Source organism: Salvelinus alpinus, chromosome 27 (genome assembly GCF_045679555.1).
Source record: "Salvelinus alpinus chromosome 27, SLU_Salpinus.1, whole genome shotgun sequence".
Lineage (NCBI taxonomy): Eukaryota > Metazoa > Chordata > Actinopteri > Salmoniformes > Salmonidae > Salvelinus > Salvelinus alpinus.
In genome coordinates, this window is record NC_092112.1 from 13,027,099 (window position 1) to 13,054,473 (window position 27,375).

A 27,375-nucleotide genomic window follows, 5' to 3' on the forward strand; every position below is an offset into this window, starting at 1 on the left:
TTGAGGAAAATGCTTTTCTTTATACAATACAACAAACATACTTGTTGAACTGTGTGTAATGCGTTCAATATGTACATTCTATGAGAATCACAGAGTAGCTGTGATTATTTAAATTAGCCGTGTAGTGGGGGGGGGGGGGGGGGGGGCTCCAGGGCCAAGTTTGGGAAACCCTGGGGTACATGACAAATTATGAGTTTCGAAAGCCTCCATTTCATGTGCAACTTTTTATAATTTGATTAAAGCACAGATGCATTCACCAGACACTGCTCAAACGCTATGCCAGTTTTACAGTTCATAACGTTGGGTCAATTGTGCTTCGTTGATTAGTGCTTGGCACTAGCAACACCAGTTGTGGGTTTAATACCCATATGGGAAATATATGCTGAACATATCTGCTTACTGTACAGAGAGTAGTTTTGAATAAACAAAAGGGGTCTGCTGCTGAATGCCCAAATATATATATTCTCTATTCCGCACCACATCATGTCATCTTGCTGTTGATTGCCGGGTTCTGTCCGCACCAGTACAGTTTATCCTCCCCTCTCTTCTTCCTCCACTGACACATCAACAGCATCTTAAAGGTCTTCTGAAAAGTCTTATTACACAACGCATAACACATGGGGTTAATGGTGCTGTTGACATAGCAGAGCCAGTAGCCCAGGTGCCAGAGAGACACAGGGATACAGTCAGAACAGAAGGTGGAGATGAGCACCATGATGTTGTACGGCGTCCATGTTAGGATGAAAGCCAGGAGGATGGCACTGAGGGTCTGGGCAGCCTTCTTCTCCTTGATGAGGACCATCCTCTTCCTCTTGGTGATCTGGCTCTTCAAGACGGGGTCCATGGGCTTGGTGGTGGTTGTGGAGGATGATGGAGAAGAGTTCTGGTGTTGGTTCTGTCCTCCTGTCTGGTCAGACTCAGAGAGACACGGAAGGGCTGTTTTAGGGTCTGTGTTGGGTTTTTTGTCATTCTGAGGGCTGCTGGTATCCTTCGAGACCGGTTTGAACTTGTAGGAGATTCCCTTCTTGCTGGGGTTTTTCGGAGGTGGGGTGGCGGTCGGAAAGTACTTGCTTTCTTCGTCATCACTATAACCAGCGGGCGCCTGTCCGTTTTCAGTCTGACCTTGACCTTTGGATGACCCCTGGGAAGTTGCAGCGGAAACAGGATGATGAGTCTCCTCTTCAGATGAGGTGTAGCTGTTGAAGGATATGACCTGGTCGGCGCGGGCCCAGGCCAACTCGTCCGACCGGGTCGTGGTCTTGGTGACGTTACTCTGATTGGACGAGGACCACGAGGCCTGGTTCCTTCTGTCCCTCCTGTCGTTGCTGGAGCTGAAACAGGACCGTAACATAACTGTTTTCTGGGGTTTATTAGCAGTCTCTGGGTGACCAGATGTGGTGAGGCCCTGCAGCTCAGCCAGGTCCTTGGTGCGTTTCTCTGTCTCCTTGTAGATCTTACAGTAGAGGAAGGTCATGATGGAGACAGGGATGTAGAATGCTGCGATGGCGGTGCCGAACGTAATCACCGGCTCGGAGAAGAACTGGATCTGGCATTGGTCTGCCGGGACAGTCCGACCTCCGACAAAGTACTGCCAGCACAGAATAGGCGGTGCCCAGAGGACAAACGACACTAGCCACGCTAGACCAATCATAATAGCCGCCCTCTTCGGCGTCCTCTTGGCCCTATAGGTCAACGGCCTTGTGATGGAGAAGTACCTGTCGAAACTGATGACTAACAAGTTCATAACGGAGGCATTGCTGGCCACGTAATCCATGGCTAACCAGAGGTCACAGGCTAGGTTCCCTAAGGACCAATAGCCCATTAGGATGTATGAGGTGTATAAGTTCATGGACAGGACTCCTATAATGAGGTCAGCGAAGGCTAAGCTGAGAAGGTAGTAGTTGTTGACTGTCTTTAGTTGACTGTTGACCTTGAACGACAGCATCACAAGAACATTGCCTACAACTGTTATCAGGCTGACGATGGCTGATACGGTCGCTATGGTGATGACCTCCCATAGGTTGTGTGGGACGGGCTGAATGTCTGATGTGTTGCTTTCGAACGTGGAGTTTTTGATCTGGAGGTCCTTGACGTCCATTTTGAGTGGCTGACTCTTTATGTTACAGTGAGGCGATAGATAGGGAATTGTCTCTCTGTGGCTCCATTATTATTTACCGTGGGCTCTCCTGAAAGAAACGAAAAAACAAGGATAAGACACAATCTATATCTTGGTGTATCTTTCAAAAATCAGTTTAGGCTTTTTGACTTTAAAAAATTATTTAAAAAAATCATATGTAATTTGTTGTTTGATAAATGTTCATCACTGAAGTGTTCTATTTGGTTTATAATTATTTAAACAATTGGTCATTCATGTTTTTCATATCTTGTAATTTGTAAGTCATTCAATGATTAATCATTGTTAGGCGGAAACAATGACCCGAGGTGGAGGTGACAGCGGGACCTCGAGTGGTGAACACAAGGTACGGGGAAGACGGACAATATGGAATGGGAAGGGGCAAAAGGGACCATTATCGAGGCCGAGGTGTGCGGCGGGTCACCTGCCACATTTGGAAGGGTGAGGAGCTGGCTAAACTTATCACACTCAAATAGCTGTTGTTGTTGCGATATCGATAATCAGTTTATTAGCTAGCTAGCATGTTGAACATCTCCGGAAAGTCTTTGAACTAAAATTGTCTAGTTATCGATCACGTTTTCAAGTGAAACACACGTCATTGGAAGTCAGTCATTGCATGTGTGCAATGTTGTTGGTGTTGCTATGCACAGCGCATGCCGAATGGCCAGCGTGGGACACTTCTCACCTCGGCAAGGATGTAAACATATTGAGTTTCTTTTTTTTTTTACACATTTCATCAATACCAATGCCCTCATCCAACCTAATTTTCACATATGGAAAAAGTTGGATACAGCCTTCAACTGTAAGCTTGAGAGAAGTCCAAAAAATACTAGAGATGTACAACTCAGTCAAATTGTTACATGTTGTGTTTATATTTTTGTTCAGTGTAGTTTTAAACATGTCTATTGCAAATTGAGTTACAAAACCATGATGCATCTGCAAAAATCAACTATCAATCTGAAGACCAAGATGTCAAGTTTCTGACAAAGTATCTTACTGTCACGTTCGTCATAAGGAATGGACCAAGGCGCTGCGTGCGTAGAGTTCCACATATTTTAATAAATAGAAACTCACCAAACAAGTACAAACGAAACGTGACGTTCTGGCCTACTCACAGGCAGCTACACAAACACAAGATCCCACAAAGCACAAAGGGGAAATGGCTGCCTAAATATGATCCCCAATCAGAGACAACGATAAACAGTTGCCTCTGATTGGGAACCATAACAGGCCAACATCGACATATAAACGCCTAGATGACCCACCCTAAATCACACCCCGACCTCACCAACATAGAGAATAAAAGCTCTCTATGGTCAGGGCGTGACACTTACATTAAAAACATTTTAAATTTTTGCCTGAATTTTGTACGTTTTCACCCCAAAATTCTCAGGTCATTTTATAAAATTTTACTTGAGAAAAAAATGCATTTATTTGAATTAACCAAAAAAATATGTTGCTGTAGTTTGTCCATAAATCATACAAACTAGTTGAATTCGCTTATATGCGTTCAGAATGAGGTTCTTATTCTGATCAAAAAACATTATAAAATAGTTAAGTACAGATACTAATCTCGGTCATCCAACTTCGTAAAAAAATTACAACTTTTTTTTGGGTGGGGGGGGTCAAATGTCAGTTTCATGACCCAGGTAAGGAATGCCTGACGTTTTCCTTTTAAATGACCTAGCCAGTGTGGTCCTGACAACAGATTTAGCTCTGTCCTGACTGAGAATGTCATTCAGAATATTCTTGCTTGTATTACAAGCTTGAGCTTTGATGAACAGTGCTGTCAGTCCCGCCTGTCAGTTAGGCTAGTCTTACAACTTGTGATAGTTTCAGAAGACATGTCTTTCTCTGTCCTTATGTAGCCCATCCAGAATCGAGTAAATGTGCCAGACACTTAGCTAGACTTTTTCTTGTTTTGCCTTGGAAAGGCATATCATATTCCTTAGGAACAGCACTAGATTGGCTCATGCTTGAAGAATGAGAGGTAGGCATACTATATAAGATGGGCATTGGCCATTGTTCTCCAATTCTAAATACTGGCACTATCTAGAGAAGCAGTGATTCACTGACATAGCATAGCCTGAACATTCTATCCTAAATTAACTCCCTCAGATCACAAGTTGCACACAGCAGTTGCGCAACATTACATATTTATCCTTTTATTTTGGGGTGAAAGAGTATACTCTGTTGAAAGTATAATTACACATCATGTAAATTACAAAGCCATTATTGACCTCTGTTAGCAAACCTGAGACCTTTTTACTAACTCATAGCTGGTTAACTACGACCTATTATTAGGAAGAGTTCTCTCAAGCCTGCCTGGTTGAATATAAAAAAAGCTCTCCCTCAACCTAGAATAGTAAACATTTAGGACACTAGAGAGAGAGGTACTAGGGAGAGAGGAGGAGAGAGAGGTACTAGGGAGAGAGGAGGAGAGAGAGGTACTAGGGAGAGAGGAGGAGAGAGAGGTACTAGGGCTGGAGCAATGCTCTGATAAGGCCTCTGTGTGGAGGACATGAAGGTTAGGTAGACTTAAGTGATTTTATAACACAATTTCTTTCTCTTTCTCTACCTCCCGCTCCCTCCTTCTACCCCAGCATATCTCTCTATCCTTTCTACCTTGTTCCATTTGCCTTTCTCTCCCTCTATCTCCCTGCCCCTCTCTCCCCCTCTATCTCCCTGCCCCTCTCTCCCCCTCTATCTCCCTGCCCCTCTATTTCTTTGCCCCTCTTTCCCCCTCTCAGTGTCAGAGTGTTACTGTGGTGATGTGGCTTGGTGGCTCCAGTGCTTAATTTGAAACGGATCCTGCTGGAACAGGATTCGTCACCTCTCAGTTTTATGGACTGTTTCGTTCCAGAACCTATTTACCAGGATCCAGTACCTCTCATGGCATGAAACATAATTTTCACTGTTTGCAATGTAAATTCATAATTCAAGTTGCCTCCTCTGTAATTCTCCTGCCCCCTAAAAAAAAGGGTAGCCTAATGTGAAAATGAAGATTTTCTGCCAGCGCCTGGTATTCTAAGAATTTATTTGGTTTGGGGTTTATGGTTTACACAACACTGTAGCCTAGAGACCAGTTGCTGTGTGCCTGTATCTCTCACAGAACAAGAATGAAATTCACTTTCTATGATCTCTTTCCCTCTCTCTGCTCTGATAGTGACGAGCCTGCAACTCTCATCTCTCCGTAGTTGTACTTTATCATTTGTTTCCTGATAGAATCATAGTCGTGGGAGGGGTCTTGGTGGGGATGCAGCACCGCTGATAAATTAAAATACATTTTCCAAAGTTATAGAGTTATATTTATTTTCAGAAATAAATTAAATTATTCATAATACTACACCAGGAGTAGCCTATAATTTAGTCACAGAGGATCAATAGCTGTGGATAGTGTGTAGTCCAATCACAAGGCATGCCTACAGCCGAGAACGTGGGGCAAATCTGTCAGTGAACAGTATGCAGCCAAAACAGGCCTTATATTTTATCAATTTCCAAATAGCCCTATTGAGCGAACAGCATTGTTTTTACAAATGAAAACGAAAGAGATAGGCTTTTGGCACCAGCACATCGGCCTCTGCCGGTGAGTGAGCTGCTCATCATTGGGTGAGTCATTTGAAACTGTAAAGAGTTTTTGGATTGTAATTTCCTCTTCATATTGTACAATAGGTGTCTCCTCCACACACCGAGGCTATTGACGGATTCAATACAAGGTCGATATTAATGATATTCTCAGTTTGTCAGTGTCATGGTAGCCAAATTAAGAACTGAGTGGCCCATCTCTCCTCTCAGAGGGTTACTGTGGTGACGTGTTGCCCTGGTGGCCCCTCTCTCCTCTCAGAGGGTTACTGTGATGACGTGTTGGCCTGGTGGCCCCTCTCTCCTCTCAGAGGGTTACTGTGGTAACGTGTTGGCCTGGTGGCCCCTCTCTCCTCTCAGAGGGTTACTGTGGTAACGTGTTGGCCTGGTGGCCCCTCTCTCCTCTCAGAGGGTTACTGTGGTAACGTGTTGGCCTGGTAGCCCCTCTCTCCGCTCAGAGGGTTACTGTGGTGATGTGTTGCCCTGGTGGCCCCTCTCTCCTCTCAGAGGGTTACTGTGGTAAGTTGTTGGCCTGGTGGCCCCTCTCTCTCCTCTCAGAGGGTTACTGTGGTAAGTTGTTGGCCTGGTGGCCCCTCTCTCCTCTCAGAGGGTTACTGTGGTAACGTGTTGGCCTGGTGGCCCCTCTCTCTCTCCTCTCAGAGGGTTACTGTGGTAACGTGTTGGCCTGGTAGCCCCTCTCTCTCTTCTCTCAGAGGGTTTCTGTGGTGACGTGTTGGCCTGGTGGCCCCTCTCTCCTCTCAGAGGGTTACTGTGGTGACGTGTTGGCCTGGTGGCCCCTCTCCCCTCTCAGAGGGTTACTGTGGTAACGTGTTGGCCTGGTGGCCCCTCTCTCCTCTCAGAGGGTTACTGTGGTGACGTGTTGGCCTGATGGCCCCTCTCTCCTCTCAGATAATTACTGTGGTGACGTGTTGGCCTGGTGGCCCCTCTCTCCTCTCAGAGATTTACTGTGGTGACGTGTTGGCCTGGTGGCCCCTCTCTCCTCTCAGAGGGTTACTGTGGTAACGTGTTGGCCTGGTGGCCCCTCTCTCCTCTCAGAGGGTTACTGTGGTAACGTGTTGGCCTGGTGGCCCCTCTCTCCTCTCAGAGGGTTACTGTGGTAACGTGTTGGCCTGGTGGCCCCTCTCTCCTCTCAGAGGGTTACTGTGGTAACGTGTTGGCCTGGTGGCCCCTCTCTCCTCTCAGAGGGTTACTGTGGTAACGTGTTGGCCTGGTGGCCCCTCTCTCTCCTCTCAGAGGGTTACTGTGGTGACGTGTTGGCCTGGTGGCCCCTCTCTCTCCTCTCAGAGGGTTACTGTGGTGACGTGTTGGCCTGGTGGTCCCTCTCTCTCCTCTCAGAGGGTTACTGTGGTGATGTGTTGTTCTGGTGGCCCCTCTCTCTCCTCTCAGAGGGTTACTGTGGTAACGTGTTGGCCTGGTGGCCCCTCTCTCCTCTCAGAGGGTTACTGTGGTGAGGTGTTGGCCTGGTGGCCCCTCTCTCCTCTCAGAGGGTTACTGTGGTGACGTGTTGCCCTGGTGGCACCTCTCTCCTCTCAGAGGGTTACTGTGGTGACGTGTTGGCCTGGTGGTCCCTCTCTCTCCTCTCAGAGGGTTACTGTGGTGATGTGTTGTTCTGGTGGCCCCTCTCTCTCCTCTCAGAGGGTTACTGTGGTAACGTGTTGGCCTGGTGGCCCCTCTCTCCTCTCAGAGGGTTACTGTGGTGAGGTGTTGGCCTGGTGGCCCCTCTCTCCTCTCAGAGGGTTACTGTGGTGACGTGTTGGCCTGGTGGCCCCTCTCTCCGTGTTTTGCCCACACTGAAAGATTAGTCACTGTAGAGAAGAGAGAGGAGCAGCAGTCCACAGCTCTCTAGAGGACTCTTCGTGGGCGGAAATGTGTTTAGGAGACGCTTTTCTGGGCAATTAGTGTATCCATGAAATCAGGAATTGTGTCTACATAATGAGCCCCCCCCCCCTTTTCGCACTCTCTTTTTCTCATTCTCCCTCTGCTCTTTTTGTACTTCTCACTCTCTCCTCCCCTCTCCCAACCCCCACCCTTTCTCTCTCTCGCTCTCTATGTCTCCCCCCCCCCCCCCTTGACTGGTGCCTGCTCTGTAGCAGCTTTAACTGTGTGGTCATGCTGTATCCTAACCTGACTGTTGTAAATCCGAGGCGTTGTGTTGGAGTATCCACTTGTGTTTGTTATGCCGGGAGAACAGGACAAATCGTGACGATCTGGAGGCCGGTAGGTCACATCACATCAGGCTCCTCCAACTCTCATAGCTTGCACATAACTTTTCACTATGTTCACTAAGTAGCCTACACATTTGTTAAAATAAAAACTAAAAAACCATCAGTATTCTTTTATGTAAGAGGAAAATGAGAATATAGGAGCCTAGCAGGGCAGCATGTACACTATGTCTGACTGATCCAGACGGCCAAAATATGTATCTTAATGTCAAACTATGAAGCTAAATTTGTATTTATTTGAACCTTTTGTTTAACAAGGTAAGTCAGTTAAGAACAAATTATTATTTACAATGACAGCCTACCCCAGCCAAACAACGCTGTGCCAATTGTGCGCCGCCCAATCACAGCAGGGTGTGTTGCAGCCTGGATTCGAACCAGGGACTATAGTGACTCCTTTTGCACTGAGACGCAGTGCGTTAGACCGCTGCACCACTCGGGACCCCCCTAAATGAGACCTTGTCACGTTACCATCCTACAGAAGCACATGTTGATTAGCTGGATGCCAGCTTGAGGATGACATTTTTAGTTTGAACTTTTACCCATTTTTCTCCCCAATTTTGTGGTATTCAATTGGTAGTCACAGTCTTGTCCCTTCGCTGAAATGGGAATTGACAGAACCCTGGTAGCTATTCTTCTCTGGCTGTGTGCTCAGCTGTGGGTCAAGGAAAATAGAGGTGAGCCTCTGTTATCTTACCTTAACTATGTAAGAATGTTACTGTGACTTTACAATGACTTTACACTAATCATCATGCATCTAGCAGCACGAGGACATGACGAGGGCATGACTTCATACAGGACAATCTACAAATGTCAGGAATGTCAGGGGCGGCAGGTAGCCTAGTGGTTAGAGTGTTGCGCCAGTAACCGAAAGGTTGCCGGATCGAATTCTCGAGCTGTCAATGTAAAAATGTGTTGTTCTGCCCCTGAACAAGGCAGTTTAACCCACTGTTCCCCGGTAGGCCATCATTATAAATAAGAATTTGTTCTTAACTGACTTGCCTAGCTAAATAAAGGCTAAATTAAAAAGAATGTCTACTCAACTGCAATCATCACTTTGTAAAACTGCTTCTCCCACTTTCGAGAGAGGGAGACAGAAATGGGGTAGAAAAGAGGGTGAGACATACACACACCTGAATACCTGCATCCCCTCTAGTGTTCTGTTCAAACTCTGTATAGTCCATGACCTACTGCTCTAATAATAATACATTTTATTACTTTCTAGATTTAAGAATAAAATAAAATATTAAAATGGATATTAGCTTTAAAGCTGCAACAACAACAAAACATTCTCAGCCCCATGTCAAAATGTGTAGAATTGCAGGAAATTAGTTTGAAAATGGCAAAATGTTCTCTCCGATGCCAAGAGGTGGGCCTTGAAAATGTTCCTTCCAAGGGCCCGAGACTTGCTTCGTCCGGCCATGCACTGCCAAAGTCATAGTAAAACTCATTGTTTGCTATTTTTAGATCACTCGAGTTATAAATGGGTCCCGGATGAATTTGCTATCACAAAAGGGGTCCTCGGACCCGAAAAGTTTGAGAGTTCCCTTACACAATAGGAAGATAAAATGAAAGAATTCTAGATCGAGGTTTAAAACTTAAACTAATTCCCCAGAACAACTCTGTCATCCACATCTGCTGTGAAATCAACTGTAACCAGGGGACTGCTTGACTTTTATCAGTTCTAGACCTTCATTAAAATAACCCTCTCCTGTTCAAAGCTCTTATGCAATACACAGTCATCTAAAGTGGAACATCGTACAGTAGGTGAAACTATCAGAACATAAGTTTTAGTTGGAGTTTTATTTCCTGTCGTAGGCCTATACAGAGGCCTGAGTCATACGTAAAGCATGTGACGATCAAATCAAATTGTATTAGTTCCATGCGTCGAATACAACAGTGAAATGCTTACTTACAAGCCCCTAACCAACAATGCAGTAAAAATAAGAATAAGAAGTAAAGTAACAAGTAATTAAAGAGCAGCAGTAAAATAACAATAGTGAGACTATATAGAGGGGGGTACCGGTAAAGAGTCAATGTGCGGGGGCACCGGATAGTCGAGGTAATTGAGGTAATATGTACATGTAGGTAGAGTTATTAAAGTGACTATGCATAGATGATAACAACAGAGTAGCAGTGGTGTAAAAGGGGGGGGGGGCAATGCAAAAAGTCCTGGTAGCCATTTGATTAGCTGTTCAGGAGTCTTATGGCTTGGGGGTAGAAGCTGTTTAGAAGCCTCTTGGACCTAGACTTGGCGCTCCGGTACCGTTGCCGTGCGGTAGCAGAGAGAACAGTCTATGACTTGGGTGACTGTAGTCTTTGACAATTTTTAGGGCCTTCCTCTGACACCACCTGGTATAGAGGCACTGTATAGAGGTCCTGGATGGCAGGAAGCTTTGCCCCAGTGATGTACTGGGCTGTACGCACTACCCTCTGTAGTGCCTTGCGGTCGGAGGCTGAGCAGTTGCCATACCAGGCAGTGATGCAATCAGTCAGGATGCTCTCGATGGTGCAGATGTAGAACCTTTTGAGAATCTGAGGACCCATGCCAAATCTTTTCAGTCTCCTGAGGGGGGAATAGGTTTTGTTGTGCCGTCTTCACGACTGTCTTGGTGTGCTTGGATCATGTTAGTTTGTTGGTGATGTGGACACCAAGAAAGCTCTCAACCTGATCCACCCCATGAGAATGGGGGCGTGCTCTGTCCTTGTTTTCGTGTAGTCCACAAGCATCTCCTTTGTCTTGATCACGTTGAGGGAGAGGTTGTTATCCTGGCACCACACGGCCAGGTCTCTGACCTCCTCCCTATAGGCTGTCTTGTCGTTGTCGGTGATCAGGCCTACCACTGTTGTGTCATCGGCAAACTTAATGATGGTGTTGGAATCATGTCTGGCCGTGCAGTCATGAGTGAACAGAGAGTACAGGAGGGGACTGAGCAGGCCCCCCGAGGGGCCCCTGTGTTGAGGGTCAGTGTGGCAGATGTGTTGTTACCTACCTTTACCACCTGGGGGTAGCCCGTCAGGAAGTCCAGGTTCCAGTTGCAGAGGGAGGTGTTTAGTCCTAGGGTCCTTAGCTTATTGATGAGCTGTTGAACACTGAGCTGTAGTCAATGAATAGCATTCTCACATAGGTGTTCCTTTTGTCCAGGTGGGAAAGGGCAGTGTGGAGTGCAATAGAGATAGCATCATCTGTGGATTTGTTGGGGCGGTATGCAAATTGGAGTGGGTCTAGGGTTTCTGGGATAATGGGATAATGGTGTTGATGTGAGCCATGACCAGCCTTTCAAAGCACTTCATGGCTACAGACGTGAGTGCTACGGGTCGGTAGTCATTTAGGCAGGTTACCTTAGTGTTCTTGGGCACAGGGACTATGGTGGTCTGCTTAAAACATGTTGGTATTACAAACTCGGACAGGAAGAGGTTGAAAATGTCAGTGAAGACACTTGCCAGTTGGTCAGCGCGTGCTTGCAGTAGACGTCCTGGTAATCCGTCTGGCCCCGCGGCCTTGTGAATGTTGACCTGTTTAAAGGTATTACTCACATCGGCTGCGGAGAGCGTGATCACACAGTCTTCCGGAACAGCTGGTGCTCTCATGCATGTTTCAGTGTTGTTATTTGCCTCGAAGCGAGCATAGAAGTAGTTTAGCTCGTTTGGTAGGCTCGTGTCACTGGGCAGTTCTCTGCTGTGCTTCCCTTTGTGTTTGCAAGCCCTGCCACATCCGACGAGCATCAAAGCCGGTGTAGTACGATTCGATCTTAGTCCTGTATTGATGCTTTGCCTCTTTGATGGTTCGTCGGAGGGCATAGAGGAATTTCTCATAAGCTTCCAGGTTAGAGTCCCACTCCTTGAAAGCGGCAGCTCTAGCGTTTAGCTCAGTGCGGATGTTGCCTGTAATCCATAGCTTCTGGTTGGGGTATGTACGTACGGTCACTGTGGGGACAACGTCATTGATGCACTTATTGATGAAGCAAATTACTGATGTGGTGTACTCCTCAATGTCATTGGAGGAATCCCGGAATATAGTCCAGTCTGTGCTAGCAAAAGAGTCCTGTAGCTTAGCATCTGCTTCATCTGACCACTTTTTTATTGATCGAGTTACTGGTGCTTCCTGCTCTAATTTTTGCTTGAAAGAAGGAATCAGGAGGATAGAATTATGGTCAGATTTGCCAAATGGAGGGTGAGGGAGAGCTTTGTATGCGTCTCTGTGTGTGGAGTAAAGGTGGTCCAGAGTTTTTTTTTCCTCTGGTTGCACATTTAACATGCTGATAGAAATTTGGTAAGACCAATTTAAGTTTCCCTGCATTAAAGTCCCCGGCCACTTGGAGCGCCACCTCTGGGTGAGCGTTTTCCTGTTTGTTTATGGTGGAATACAGCTCTTTGAGTGCGGTATTAGTGCTAGCCTCAGTCTGTGGTGGTATGTAGACAGCTACGAAAAACACAGGTGAAAACTCTCTAGGTAGATAGTGTGGTCTCCAGCTTATCATGAGAAACTCTACCTCAGGCGAGCAAAACCTCGAGACTTCCTTAGATATTGTGCACCAGCTGTTATTTACAAAGATACATAGTCCGCCGCCCCTTGTCTTACCAGACGCCGCTGTTCAATCCTGCAGATACAGCGTATAACCAGCCAGCTGTATGTTGATAATGTCGTCGTTCAGCCACGACTCCGTGAAGCATAAGATATTACAGTTTTGAATGTCCCGTTGGTAGTTTAATCTTCCGCTTAGGTCATCAATTTTATTTTCCAAAGATTGCACGTTTGCTAGCAGAATGGAAGGTAGTTGGGGTTTATTCGATCACCTACGAATTCTCAGAAGGCAGCCCGCCCTCCGGCACCTTTTTCTCCACCTTCTCTTCATGCAAATGACGGGGATCTGGGCCTGTTCCCGGGAAAGCAGTATATCATTCATGTCGTGCTCGTCAGACTCGTTAAAGGAAAAAAAGGATTCTGCCAGTCCGTGGTGAGTAATCGCAGTTCTGATTTCCAGAAGTTATTTTCGGTCATAAGAGACGGTAGCAGCAACATTATGTACAAAATAAGTTTAAGAAAATAAGTTACAAACAACGCAAAGAAACACAATTGGATAGGAACACGTAAAACGTCAGCCTTCTTCTCCGATACCATCTTAACTCAGTCGGTGGTGATGATGATGATTGCATTCTGAATATAACTGGATGGAAAGAGTCTGGCGTTCTAGAGGAAATTGACATAATATCCACTTCAAGGTTGAACCTTTGTGTGGTCGAATATCTTAGATTCTATTGAATAGAATGTTTTTGTAAATGCAGTGCACACGTTACTGTCTGCAAGGATAACTTCCCAGATCTTGTCATTGTGCTAGTCTGGAGTGACAGGAAAAACGTATAAGACTTAGATATTGATTTATCTGAATGAAACTCATCATGTCAATGTATTGAGTTCAACAGATGAAAAGCTCAATAGCTTCTGGCCAGGCTGATGTAGGCTTAACAGTCTAATTGTGTCCATCCTCATCTCTATCAGATTTGTTTGTTCATACGCACCACAATGCACTTGTTCCTGGGCTATTTAACCTCTTTAGCACCTTGCCTCATCTGTAATACCGTATGCACGGAAGCACAGACAGACACACACAGACAGACACACACACCTCATCGGTCTATCTGTATACATTAACACTGAGGATCAATTGAAGCCCTGCAGGCCGTAGCACTACTAATGGAGGATCTATCATAGTGAGTCAAACTGTCTGTGTGTCTGTGTGTGTGTGTGTGTGTGTGTGTGTGTGTGTGTGTGTGTGTGTGTGTGTGTGTGTGTGTGTGTGTGTGTGTGCGTGTGCGTGTGCCGTGCGTGATTACATTAGGTCTTTGATGATTCACAAGAATGATTCACATAACATAACAAGATTGACAATCACTACCAGGACGTGTTCTCTTGCTTAACCAAGATTGATCTGAATTTCAATCCCCAAACGACAGTAATGTTGGCCTACAGCCTACTTTTTAGTGTTGTAATTACGAACGCTTGGTTACACTTCAATAGCAGTGTGTGGAGAGAGAAGACAGATCAATTAGGTAGATCGTTGGTCTGCTAAAAGATGGAAATAGAGCTAGTCTAGGCTAACTACACTGAATTATATTGAATGTGCCAGGGTTTAGACACCAGGACACTCCAGGTCGAGGTTGCCCATGCTAAAGGAGCTAGTTCTTAGTTGAGTCGAGGCTGTCGCAACAGCTAGTTCTTAGTTGAGTCGAGGCTGTCACAACAGCTAGTTCTTAGTTGAGTCGAGGCTGTCACAACAGCTAGTTCTTAGTTGAGTCGAGGCTGTCACAACAGCTAGTTCTTGGTTGAGTCGAGGCTGTCGCAACAGCTAGTTCTTAGTTGAGTCGAGGCTGTCACAACAGCTAGTTCTTAGTTGAGTCGAGGCTGTCGCAACAGCTAGTTCTTAGTTGAGTCGAGGCTGTCGCAACAGCTAGTTCTTAGTTGAGTCGAGGCTGTCACAACAGCTAGTTCTTAGTTGAGTCGAGGCTGTCACAACAGCTAGTTCTTAGTTGAGTCGAGGCTGTCGCAACAGCTAGTTCTTAGTTGAGTCGAGGCTGTCACAACAGCTAGTTCTTAGTTGAGTCGAGGCTGTCACAACAGCTAGTTCTTAGTTGAGGAGTCGAGGCTGTCACAACAGCTAGTTCTTAGTTGAGTCGAGGCTGTCACAACAGCTAGTTCTTAGTTGAGGAGTCGAGGCTGTCGCAACAGCTAGTTCTTAGTTGAGTCGAGGCTGTCGCAACAGCTAGTTCTTAGTTGAGTCGAGGCTGTCACAACAGCTAGTTCTTAGTTGAGTCGAGGCTGTCGCAACAGCTAGTTCTTAGTTGAGTCGAGGCTGTCACAACAGCTAGTTCTTAGTTGAGGAGTCGAGGCTGTCACAACAGCTAGTTCTTAGTTGAGGAGTCGAGGCTGTCACAACAGCTAGTTCTTAGTTGAGTCGAGGCTGTCACAACAGCTAGTTCTTAGTTGAGTCGAGGCTGTCACAACAGCTAGTTCTTAGTTGAGTCGAGGCTGTCGCAACAGCTAGTTCTTAGTTGAGTCGAGGCTGTCACAACAGCTAGTTCTTAGTTGAGGAGTCGAGGCTGTCGCAACAGCTAGTTCTTAGTTGAGGAGTCGAGGCTGTCGCAACAGCTAGTTCTTAGTTGAGGAGTCGAGGCTGTCACAACAGCTAGTTCTTGGTTGAGTCGAGGCTGTCACAACAGCTAGTTCTTAGTTGAGTCGAGGCTGTCACAACAGCTAGTTCTTGGTTGAGTCGAGGCTGTCGCAACAGCTAGTTCTTAGTTGAGGAGTCGAGGCTGTCACAACAGCTAGTTCTTGGTTGAGTCGAGCCTGTCACAACAGCTAGTTCTTAGTTGAGTCGAGGCTGTCACAACAGCTAGTTCTTGGTTGAGTCGAGGCTGTCACAACAGCTAGTTCTTAGTTGAGTCGAGGCTGTCGCAACAGCTAGTTCTTGGTTGAGTCGAGGCTGTCACAACAGCTAGTTCTTAGTTGAGTCGAGGCTGTCACAACAGCTAGTTCTTAGTTGAGTCGAGGCTGTCACAACAGCTAGTTCTTAGTTGAGTCGAGGCTGTCGCAACAGCTAGTTCTTAGTTGAGTCGAGGCTGTCGCAACAGCTAGTTCTTAGTTGAGTCGAGGCTGTCACAACAGCTAGTTCTTAGTTGAGGAGTCGAGGCTGTCACAACAGCTAGTTCTTAGTTGAGGAGTCGAGGCTGTCGCAACAGCTAGTTCTTAGTTGAGTCGAGGCTGTCACAACAGCTAGTTCTTAGTTGAGGAGTCGAGGCTGTCACAACAGCTAGTTCTTGGTTGAGTCGAGGCTGTCGCAACAGCTAGTTCTTAGTTGAGGAGTCGAGGCTGTCACAACAGCTAGTTCTTGGTTGAGTCGAGGCTGTCGCAACAGCTAGTTCTTAGTTGAGTCGAGGCTGTCACAACAGCTAGTTCTTAGTTGAGTCGAGGCTGTCGCAACAGCTAGTTCTTAGTTGAGTCGAGGCTGTCGCAACAGCTAGTTCTTAGTTGAGTCGAGGCTGTCGCAACAGCTAGTTCTTAGTTGAGTCGAGGCTGTCGCAACAGCTAGTTCTTAGTTGAGTCGAGGCTGTCGCAACAGCTAGTTCTTAGTTGAGTCGAGGCTGTCGCAACAGCTAGTTCTTAGTTGAGTCGAGGCTGTCGCAACAGCTAGTTCTTAGTTGAGTCGAGGCTGTCGCAACAGCTAGTTCTTAGTTGAGTCGAGGCTGTCGCAACAGCTAGTTCTTGGTTGAGGAGTCGAGGCTGTCGCAACAGCTAGTTCTTGGTTGAGGAGTCGAGGCTGTCGCAACAGCTAGTTCTTAGTTGAGTCGAGGCTCTCGCAACAGCTAGTTCTTGGTTGAGGAGTCGAGGCTGTCGCAACAGCTAGTTCTTGGTTGAGGAGTCGAGGCTGTCGCAACAGCTAGTTCTTGGTTGAGTCGAGGCTGTCGCAACAGCTAGTTCTTAGTTGAGTCGAGGCTGTCACAACAGCTAGTTCTTGGTTGAGGAGTCGAGGCTGTCACAACAGCTAGTTCTTGGTTGAGGAGTCGAGGCTGTCGCAACAGCTAGTTCTTGGTTGAGGAGTCGAGGCTGTCGCAACAGCTAGTTCTTGGTTGAGTCGAGGCTGTCGCAACAGCTAGTTCTTGGTTGAGTCGAGGCTGTCGCAACAGCTAGTTCTTAGTTGAGTCGAGGCTGTCACAACAGCTAGTTCTTGGTTGAGTCGAGGCTGTCACAACAGCTAGTTCTTAGTTGAGTCGAGGCTGTCGCAACAGCTAGTTCTTAGTTGAGTCGAGGCTGTCGCAACAGCTAGTTCTTAGTTGAGTCGAGGCTGTCGCAACAGCTAGTTCTTAGTTGAGTCGAGGCTGTCGCAACAGCTAGTTCTTAGTTGAGTCGAGGCTGTCGCAACAGCTAGTTCTTAGTTGAGTCGAGGCTGTCGCAACAGCTAGTTCTTGGTTGAGGAGTCGAGGCTGTCGCAACAGCTAGTTCTTGGTTGAGGAGTCGAGGCTGTCGCAACAGCTAGTTCTTAGTTGAGTCGAGGCTCTCGCAACAGCTAGTTCTTGGTTGAGGAGTCGAGGCTGTCGCAACAGCTAGTTCTTGGTTGAGGAGTCGAGGCTGTCGCAACAGCTAGTTCTTGGTTGAGTCGAGGCTGTCGCAACAGCTAGTTCTTAGTTGAGTCGAGGCTGTCTCAACAGCTAGTTCTTGGTTGAGTCGAGGCTGTCACAACAGCTAGTTCTTAGTTGAGTCGAGGCTGTCACAACAGCTAGTTCTTAGTTGAGTCGAGGCTGTCGCAACAGCTAGTTCTTAGTTGAGTCGAGGCTGTCGCAACAGCTAGTTCTTAGTTGAGTCGAGGCTGTCGCAACAGCTAGTTCTTAGTTGAGTCGAGGCTGTCGCAACAGCTAGTTCTTAGTTGAGTCGAGGCTGTCGCAACAGCTAGTTCTTAGTTGAGTCGAGGCTGTCGCAACAGCTAGTTCTTGGTTGAGGAGTCGAGGCTGTCGCAACAGCTAGTTCTTGGTTGAGGAGTCGAGGCTGTCGCAACAGCTAGTTCTTAGTTGAGTCGAGGCTCTCGCAACAGCTAGTTCTTGGTTGAGGAGTCGAGGCTGTCGCAACAGCTAGTTCTTGGTTGAGGAGTCGAGGCTGTCGCAACAGCTAGTTCTTGGTTGAGTCGAGGCTGTCGCAACAGCTAGTTCTTAGTTGAGTCGAGGCTGTCACAACAGCTAGTTCTTGGTTGAGGAGTCGAGGCTGTCACAACAGCTAGTTCTTGGTTGAGGAGTCGAGGCTGTCGCAACAGCTAGTTCTTGGTTGAGGAGTCGAGGCTGTCGCAACAGCTAGTTCTTGGTTGAGTCGAGGCTGTCGCAACAGCTAGTTCTTGGTTGAGTCGAGGCTGTCACAACAGCTAGTTCTTAGTTGAGTCGAGGCTGTCACAACAGCTAGTTCTTGGTTGAGTCGAGGCTGTCACAACAGCTAGTTCTTAGTTGAGTCGAGGCTGTCGCAACAGCTAGTTCTTAGTTGAGTCGAGGCTGTCGCAACAGCTAGTTCTTAGTTGAGTCGAGGCTGTCGCAACAGCTAGTTCTTAGTTGAGTCGAGGCTGTCGCAACAGCTAGTTCTTAGTTGAGTCGAGGCTGTCGCAACAGCTAGTTCTTAGTTGAGTCGAGGCTGTCGCAACAGCTAGTTCTTGGTTGAGGAGTCGAGGCTGTCGCAACAGCTAGTTCTTGGTTGAGGAGTCGAGGCTGTCGCAACAGCTAGTTCTTAGTTGAGTCGAGGCTCTCGCAACAGCTAGTTCTTGGTTGAGGAGTCGAGGCTGTCGCAACAGCTAGTTCTTGGTTGAGGAGTCGAGGCTGTCGCAACAGCTAGTTCTTGGTTGAGTCGAGGCTGTCGCAACAGCTAGTTCTTAGTTGAGTCGAGGCTGTCACAACAGCTAGTTCTTGGTTGAGGAGTCGAGGCTGTCACAACAGCTAGTTCTTGGTTGAGGAGTCGAGGCTGTCGCAACAGCTAGTTCTTGGTTGAGTCGAGGCTGTCGCAACAGCTAGTTCTTGGTTGAGGAGTCGAGGCTGTCGCAACAGCTAGTTCTTGGTTGAGTCGAGGCTGTCGCAACAGCTAGTTCTTGGTTGAGTCGAGGCTGTCGCAACAGCTAGTTCTTGGTTGAGTCGAGGCTGTCACAACAGCTAGTTCTTGGTTGAGGAGTCGAGGCTGTCGCAACAGCTAGTTCTTAGTTGAGTCGAGGCTGTCACAACAGCTAGTTCTTAGTTGAGTCGAGGCTGTCACAACAGCTAGTTCTTAGTTGAGTCGAGGCTGTCGCAACAGCTAGTTCTTAGTTGAGTCGAGGCTGTCGCAACAGCTAGTTCTTAGTTGAGTCGAGGCTGTCACAACAGCTAGTTCTTGGTTGAGGAGTCGAGGCTGTCGCAACAGCTAGTTCTTGGTTGAGGAGTCGAGGCTGTCGCAACAGCTAGTTCTTAGTTGAGTCGAGGCTCTCGCAACAGCTAGTTCTTGGTTGAGGAGTCGAGGCTGTCGCAACAGCTAGTTCTTGGTTGAGGAGTCGAGGCTGTCGCAACAGCTAGTTCTTGGTTGAGTCGAGGCTGTCGCAACAGCTAGTTCTTGGTTGAGTCGAGGCTGTCGCAACAGCTAGTTCTTGGTTGAGTCGAGGCTGTCACAACAGCTAGTTCTTGGTTGAGGAGTCGAGGCTGTCACAACAGCTAGTTCTTAGTTGAGTCGAGGCTGTCACAACAGCTAGTTCTTGGTTGAGTCGAGGCTGTCGCAACAGCTAGTTCTTAGTTGAGGAGTCGAGGCTGTCGCAACAGCTAGTTCTTGGTTGAGTCGAGGCTGTCACAACAGCTAGTTCTTGGTTGAGTCGAGGCTGTCACAACAGCTAGTTCTTAGTTGAGTCGAGGCTGTCACAACAGCTAGTTGTTGGTTGAGGAGTCGAGGCTGTCACAACAGCTAGTTCTTGGTTGAGGAGTCGAGGCTGTCGCAACAGCTAGTTCTTGGTTGAGGAGTCGAGGCTGTCACAACAGCTAGTTCTTGGTTGAGTCGAGGCTGTCGCAACAGCTAGTTCTTGGTTGAGGAGTCGAGGCTGTCGCAACAGCTAGTTCTTGGTTGAGGAGTCGAGGCTGTCGCAACAGCTAGTTCTTGGTTGAGTCGAGGCTGTCACAACAGCTAGTTCTTGGTTGAGTCGAGGCTGTCACAACAGCTAGTTCTTGGTTGAGTCGAGGCTGTCACAACAGCTAGTTCTTAGTTGAGTCGAGGCTGTCGCAACAGCTAGTTCTTGGTTGAGTCGAGGCTGTCGCAACAGCTAGTTCTTAGTTGAGTCGAGGCTGTCGCAACAGCTAGTTCTTAGTTGAGTCGAGGCTGTCGCAACAGCTAGTTCTTAGTTGAGTCGAGGCTGTCGCAACAGCTAGTTCTTAGTTGAGTCGAGGCTGTCGCAACAGCTAGTTCTTGGTTGAGGAGTCGAGGCTGTCGCAACAGCTAGTTCTTGGTTGAGGAGTCGAGGCTGTCGCAACAGCTAGTTCTTAGTTGAGTCGAGGCTCTCGCAACAGCTAGTTCTTGGTTGAGGAGTCGAGGCTGTCGCAACAGCTAGTTCTTGGTTGAGGAGTCGAGGCTGTCGCAACAGCTAGTTCTTGGTTGAGTCGAGGCTGTCGCAACAGCTAGTTCTTAGTTGAGTCGAGGCTGTCACAACAGCTAGTTCTTGGTTGAGGAGTCGAGGCTGTCACAACAGCTAGTTCTTGGTTGAGGAGTCGAGGCTGTCGCAACAGCTAGTTCTTGGTTGAGTCGAGGCTGTCGCAACAGCTAGTTCTTGGTTGAGGAGTCGAGGCTGTCGCAACAGCTAGTTCTTGGTTGAGTCGAGGCTGTCGCAACAGCTAGTTCTTGGTTGAGTCGAGGCTGTCGCAACAGCTAGTTCTTGGTTGAGTCGAGGCTGTCACAACAGCTAGTTCTTGGTTGAGGAGTCGAGGCTGTCGCAACAGCTAGTTCTTAGTTGAGTCGAGGCTGTCACAACAGCTAGTTCTTAGTTGAGTCGAGGCTGTCACAACAGCTAGTTCTTAGTTGAGTCGAGGCTGTCGCAACAGCTAGTTCTTAGTTGAGTCGAGGCTGTCGCAACAGCTAGTTCTTAGTTGAGTCGAGGCTGTCACAACAGCTAGTTCTTGGTTGAGGAGTCGAGGCTGTCGCAACAGCTAGTTCTTGGTTGAGGAGTCGAGGCTGTCGCAACAGCTAGTTCTTAGTTGAGTCGAGGCTCTCGCAACAGCTAGTTCTTGGTTGAGGAGTCGAGGCTGTCGCAACAGCTAGTTCTTGGTTGAGGAGTCGAGGCTGTCGCAACAGCTAGTTCTTGGTTGAGTCGAGGCTGTCGCAACAGCTAGTTCTTGGTTGAGTCGAGGCTGTCGCAACAGCTAGTTCTTGGTTGAGTCGAGGCTGTCACAACAGCTAGTTCTTGGTTGAGGAGTCGAGGCTGTCACAACAGCTAGTTCTTAGTTGAGTCGAGGCTGTCACAACAGCTAGTTCTTGGTTGAGTCGAGGCTGTCGCAACAGCTAGTTCTTAGTTGAGGAGTCGAGGCTGTCGCAACAGCTAGTTCTTGGTTGAGTCGAGGCTGTCACAACAGCTAGTTCTTGGTTGAGTCGAGGCTGTCACAACAGCTAGTTCTTAGTTGAGTCGAGGCTGTCACAACAGCTAGTTGTTGGTTGAGGAGTCGAGGCTGTCACAACAGCTAGTTCTTGGTTGAGGAGTCGAGGCTGTCGCAACAGCTAGTTCTTGGTTGAGGAGTCGAGGCTGTCACAACAGCTAGTTCTTGGTTGAGTCGAGGCTGTCGCAACAGCTAGTTCTTGGTTGAGGAGTCGAGGCTGTCGCAACAGCTAGTTCTTGGTTGAGGAGTCGAGGCTGTCGCAACAGCTAGTTCTTGGTTGAGTCGAGGCTGTCACAACAGCTAGTTCTTGGTTGAGTCGAGGCTGTCGCAACAGCTAGTTCTTGGTTGAGTCGAGGCTGTCGCAACAGCTAGTTCTTGGTTGAGTCGAGGCTGTCACAACAGCTAGTTCTTGGTTGAGTCGAGGCTGTCACAACAGCTAGTTCTTGGTTGAGTCGAGGCTGTCGCAACAGCTAGTTCTTGGTTGAGTCGAGGCTGTCGCAACAGCTAGTTCTTGGTTGAGTCGAGGCTGTCGCAACAGCTAGTTCTTGGTTGAGTCGAGGCTGTCGCAACAGCTAGTTCTTGGTTGAGTCGAGGCTGTCGCAACAGCTAGTTCTTGGTTGAGTCGAGGCTGTCGCAACAGCTAGTTCTTGGTTGAGTCGAGGCTGTCGCAACAGCTAGTTCTTGGTTGAGTCGAGGCTGTCGCAACAGCTAGTTCTTGGTTGAGTCGAGGCTGTCTCAACAGCTAGTTCTTGGTTGAGTCGAGGCTGTCGCAACAGCTAGTTCTTGGTTGAGTCGAGGCTGTCGCAACAGCTAGTTCTTGGTTGAGTCGAGGCTGTCGCAACAGCTAGTCTCGACAATGACTGTGTTTTCCCTATGTTTATTTAGCAGCGGTGAGCCTCCAGTCTTCTTAGGTATGACGCTACAAGCTTGGCACACCTGTATTTGTGGAGTTTCCCCCATTCTTCTTAGCAGATCCTCTCAAGCTCTGTCAGGTTGGATGGGGAGTGTCGCAGCACAGCTTTCTTCAGGTCTCTCCAGAGATGTTCGATCGGGTTTATGTCCGGGCTCTGGCTGGGCCACTCAAGGACAGTCATAGACTTCTACGGTGTCTTGGCTGTGTGCTTTGGGTGCCTTTTACTGAGAGTGGCTTCCTTCTGGCCACTCTACCATAAAGGCCTGATTGGTGGAGTGCTGCAGAGATGGTTGTCCTTCTTGAAGGTTCTCCCATCTTCACAGAGGAACTCTGGAGCTCTGTCAGAGTGACCATCGGGTTCTTTTTCACCTCCCTGACCAAGTTCCTTCTTCCCCCGATGTCTCTGTTTGGCCGGGTGGCCAGCTCTAGGAAGAGTCTAAAATGACTTAAACCAGATATGAAGTATGTAGAACAGATAATGGAGCAATATTTATTTTTTAAGTTGCACTATGCAGCAATCGCTCCGCCATTTCCTGGTTGCTAAAATTCTAATAGTTCACCTAATTTCAGTTTATGTGATAAAATAAGCTGGTATTGATTAGATAATCATTGTAGCATCTAAACCGCTGTGAAATATATTTTTCATAACCAAACATGTTGTATTTTCAGCTGTTTGAAGCTGGTGTACAAAAACAAAAGTAAAAGACGCAAAAAAAAAGAAACATAAGAACAGGAAGCATAGAAATAGAGCACATAGAACAGATCTACCGATTCTTAGACTTGCTTTCAATGAGAGTGACAGCGCTATAACATACATTTCTATGTGAATTTGGTCAGGTCACCCAAAAGTTACATATTTCAGCTTTAAATAAGATCATCTTTGAGAACTAACAAATCACCTAAATAAAAAAACTAGACAGTCAGGTCTAGTTAAAACAATAGCATGGGGCTCCCATTGACTTTGTTATAATGTTTGAGTCGCTCCGATAGCATAAGAACATGACGTATGCCATGGCAAAATGTGTAGAATTGCAGGAAATTAGTTTAAAACAACCAAAATGTTGTCTCCGCGGCCATTGACCACGCCCACTACCACACACCACTCCCCCCACACGCTAACTTTGCCAACACTGCTGAAAACAAATTCCCTAAGGGAAATACTGCAATGAACCGCGAGCGGTGAGTCTGTAACGACAAGTCTCCAAATGCCTCTGTGTGGCTGGATGTCTGTCTCCATTGTTTTAAAGATGCTTCCTCTTTAGAAACTCACCTCTCTAAACCTTTGTCAGTTCGAGGTTGAGGCAAGTTAAACGCCTATCAGAGTTCAAAACACGTGCACACAGCAGCGTTGTAGAATATTGGACTGTTGTCTTTCATAATTTTCATATTTTCAGAGCAGCTCTAGCTATTTCTCCAACTGTCTGGTGGGAATGTGATGAAACAAGTCGCATCCACTAGATTCCTCTGAGTTCTAAGTGATTAAAAGTTATCCTGGAAAGATCATATTCAATTTGTCTGTAGCAAAGTGATACAATCTGTTGATTTGTGTTTTGGTTCATCAGGCTTGCTTCCTAACTTTATACTATAGCTTAATGTACCCATACCTCGTTTACTGTACTATTGTCTGGGCCAGTACATATACCTCCTACTGACACAAATTACTCATCATACAAAATACATTTGCAAGACTAGCCACTTCCTCTAATTACATGGCTCCATCTGCACCTCTGTTTAAGAAACACAATATCTTGTCTATTTACCACATTAATGTACACCAAATTATGTACTTTTATCTACAAATACTCATACCTCCCAGACAGTTTACCTAAACCCTTCAATGGATTCTTCCAGATTAATTATGAAATCCATCTATACAACACAAGACACTGCAATAACCTTCACATAGTCAATTCTCTATCAGATACAGAGGAACCATACTCTGGAATTATTACCTTCACTTTGGATTCCTGAGTGGCGAAGCGGCCTAAGGCACTGCATCTCAGTGCTAGAGGTGTCACTACAGACCCTGTAGTGTTCGAGTCCAGGCTGTATCACAACCGGCCGTGTTTGGAAGTTCCATAGGACAGCCCACAATTGGCCCGGGGTTGTTAGGGTTTGTTTGGCGTAGGCTGTCATTGTAAATAAGAATTTGTTCTTAACTGACTTCTCTTGGAACTATAGGGGGTGCTGTTCCGCATTAGCATATTTGGGTCTCCAAATTAAACTGCCTCGTGCTAAATTCTTGATCGTACAATATGCATATTATTGTTATTATTGGATAGAAAACACTTTCTAGTTTCTATAGCCGTTGGAATTTTGTCTCTGAGTGGTACAGAACAATATCTACAGCACTTTTCATGACAGGGGTCAGATTTCAGAAATTTTTACCCCTGATCTGGAGTCTGTTTTTAAGGCGACAGTGAATGCTATGAAGAAACCGACACTGCCTACGTCTTCCTCTGGGTGTCTGTACGTCATCACGTTTTGAATGGAATCGATTGCACAATCACAGCCATTATAAAAGAACAAAACGTATAGGTACCTCCCTTTCTCGTCGCGCGCCTGAAGCGTGAAGGACATCGGACTTGCCTCATTCCAAATCGTTGTCTAACCAGCAATATTTCTCCGGTCATGTTTTCAGTCGTTATAGTTGTTAAAAACATCATAATGTAGTTAATTTGAACCGTTTTATAGCAATTTATATCCGTTTAGTGCGATTCTGAGGAATTTATTAGTCGTGCACTCTGAAACTTTGGACACGTTTTGTGGTCCCGTTCGATCGTTAGTGGATATTTCGAAGGACAGAGGACATCTATCGACCAAAAGAAGATTACAACATAGAAAGGATACATTGCCCAAGAATCTGATGGAAGAACAGCTCAAAGTAAGCAATATTTAATATGATAAATCGTTGTTCTGTCGAAATATTTTAAACGCATATTTCGCCATTTTGTTTGTTATCGCGTCACTTGGCGAACCCTGTATTGAAAAGTAAGGATAATTTTAAAAATGTAAGTCAGCGGTTGCATTAAGAACTAATTTGTCTTTCGATTCCTGTCAACCCTGTATTTTTTAGTCAAGTATATGATTAGCTTTCAATTAAACTAGATCACTCTGATAGATGACGTCAGACATATTGAGGCTTGATTTCCTAGTATTTTTATTGTGTAACCACGGTTTTGTATGGCTAAATATGCACCTTTTCGAACAAACTGTATATGTATGTTGTAAAATGATGTTACAGGAGTGTCATCGGAAGAATTCTGAGAAGGTTAGTGAAAAAATTAATATATTTTGGCGGTGATTACGTTATAGCGCTCTTTGGCTGGAATCGATGCTCTGGTAACGTTTTCACATGTGGTATGCTAACTTATCGATTTATTGTGTTTTCGCTGTAAAACGCTTAGAAAATCTGAAATATTGTCTGGAATCACAAGATCTGGGTCTTTCCATTGCTATGCTTTGTCTATTCTTATGAAATGTTTTATTAAGAGTAAATTGGTCATACACGTTGCTCTCTATAGTAATTCTAGTCGTGTTGTGATGGTCGGTGCAATTGTAAACTGTGATTTCTACCTGAAATATGCACTTTTTTCTAACAACACCTATCCTATACCATAAATATGTTATCAGACTGTCATCTGATGAGTTTTTTTCTTGGTTTGTGGCTATCAATATCTTAGTTTAGCCGAATTGGTGATAGCTAGTGGTGGAGAGAGAAAATGGTGGACAAAGAAAGATGGTGTATTTTGCTAACGTGGTTAGCTAATAGATTTACATATTGTGTCTTCCCTGTAAAACATTTTAAAAAACAGAAATGATGGGTTTATTCACAAGATCTGTATCTTTCATCTGGTGTCTTGGACTTGTGATTTAATGATATTTAGATGCTACTATTTACTTGTGAAGCTATGCTAGCTATGCTAATCAGTGTGGGGGGGGTGGGGGGTGCTCCCGGATCCGGGTTTCTGAGGCAGTAGAGTTAAATAAAGGTGATTTTTTTTTGCCAAAACCTCATCATCGCTCAATATCTTCAAGCGAAGACTGAGGGTCAGCCTGATTCACCAAATGACCCAATAATCCCCTCCATGAAGACTGGGGGTCAGCACGATGAACAAAACTACCCAATAATCCCCTCCATGAAGACTGGGAGTCAGCCTGATGAACAAAATTACCCAATAATCCCCTCCATGAAGACTGGGGGTCAGCCTGATGAACCAAACTACCCAATAATCCCCTCCATGAAGACTGGGGGTCAGCCTGATGAACAAAACTACCCAATAACCCCCTCCATGAAGACTGGGGGTCAGCCTGATGAACCAAACTACCCAATAATCCCCTCCATGAAGACTGGAGGTCAGCCCGATTAACCAAACTACCCAATAATCCCCTCCATGTAGCCTAACTCTCATACTCACACACACACACACACACACACACACACACACACACATAATCAAACATGGGTTTTCTTGTATAGTATATCATGTACAATTATAATTAATATGCTTTGTTTAACTGATTGAACCAACTTTTATTTTTTGTACTTATATTTGTGGTGTGGTTTTCATACCAGCCCTTTTGTGCTTCCAACCTCACCTGCACACCTGTTTTACCAGGTTTTAAATCTGTACTGTTTTGTCTTTCACTTATTTTGAATAAATAAAACCTAACTGTCAACACATTCAAATGAATATGCGGAGCCCCTCTGGTTGGAAATTTCGGGAGGTGTGCGCTCGGGCTGTGCGTCCAGCCCTATGGATGGTGGTTTTAGAGCCGCATAGCTATGTCACAATGGGACTCCGTACTATCGCTTCTCAGTATCTGTGGACTCCGAATTACGCTTTAGGCTCTTAGCGTTTAGGCGCACAATCAGGCATAGGCTGCATAAAGGAGAGGAGGGCATACCCATAAAAATATAATTGTATCTCTTTCTAATTATATAGGTAACCTATAGCTTACTTTTTATCATTTTGGGGGGGGTTTCCTCAGAAAAAAATCTAAGTGTAAGTTGTGCAATATTGTCATCAAATATTTATCAGACAGAGAAGTATAAACCAATCTACCTCATCATATAATCTAATTCAGGATAAACTCATCAAATATTGACAAATTCTTCTCATATCGGTCTTTTAATTATACCAGAGCAATTTCACTGTTATAATCAAACACTAGCAGCAGGCATACTATAGCTGAGCAATTCCCTTGTTCAGTATTTAATTTCCTGAGTCATTAAATGATGTGAAAGACAGGCTACTCACAGCTGATATCTCAGTCGTCTCCCAGATATGGTGTCTCTCCAGCACCAGAAGGACATCCACACAGTCACTCTCCTCTTCAATATGATGCTAATCCTTTACCTCTCCTCCAGGTGAGCTTTCTGTCTC

The 27,375-nt window shown here is 46.2% G+C and overlaps 1 protein-coding gene across 2 annotated transcripts; it reads right to left on the minus strand.

Annotated features, from left to right (window-relative positions):
* On the minus strand, positions 1-27,375 carry LOC139555980 (muscarinic acetylcholine receptor M5-like). 2 transcript variants are annotated; one of them, XM_071369413.1, is made up of 2 exons: positions 3,209-3,277; positions 1-2,186 (listed from the first exon to the last, which is right to left on the minus strand). In XM_071369413.1, the coding sequence occupies exon 2, from the start codon at positions 2,096-2,098 to the stop codon at positions 482-484; it is 1,617 nt and encodes a 538-aa protein (XP_071225514.1). In that variant the 5' UTR covers positions 2,099-2,186; positions 3,209-3,277; the 3' UTR covers positions 1-481. The 2 variants fall into 2 exon arrangements, with proteins under 2 accessions (XP_071225514.1, XP_071225515.1); XM_071369414.1 differs by lacking the exon at positions 3,209-3,277 and adding an exon at positions 27,250-27,375 and having other exon boundaries at positions 354-2,186.

Excerpts from the sequence above, each read along its gene's own strand:
- LOC139555980 (XM_071369413.1), bottom strand. The coding sequence starts at position 2,098 with ATGGACGTCAAGGACCTCCAGATCAAAAACTCCACGTTCGAAAGCAAC.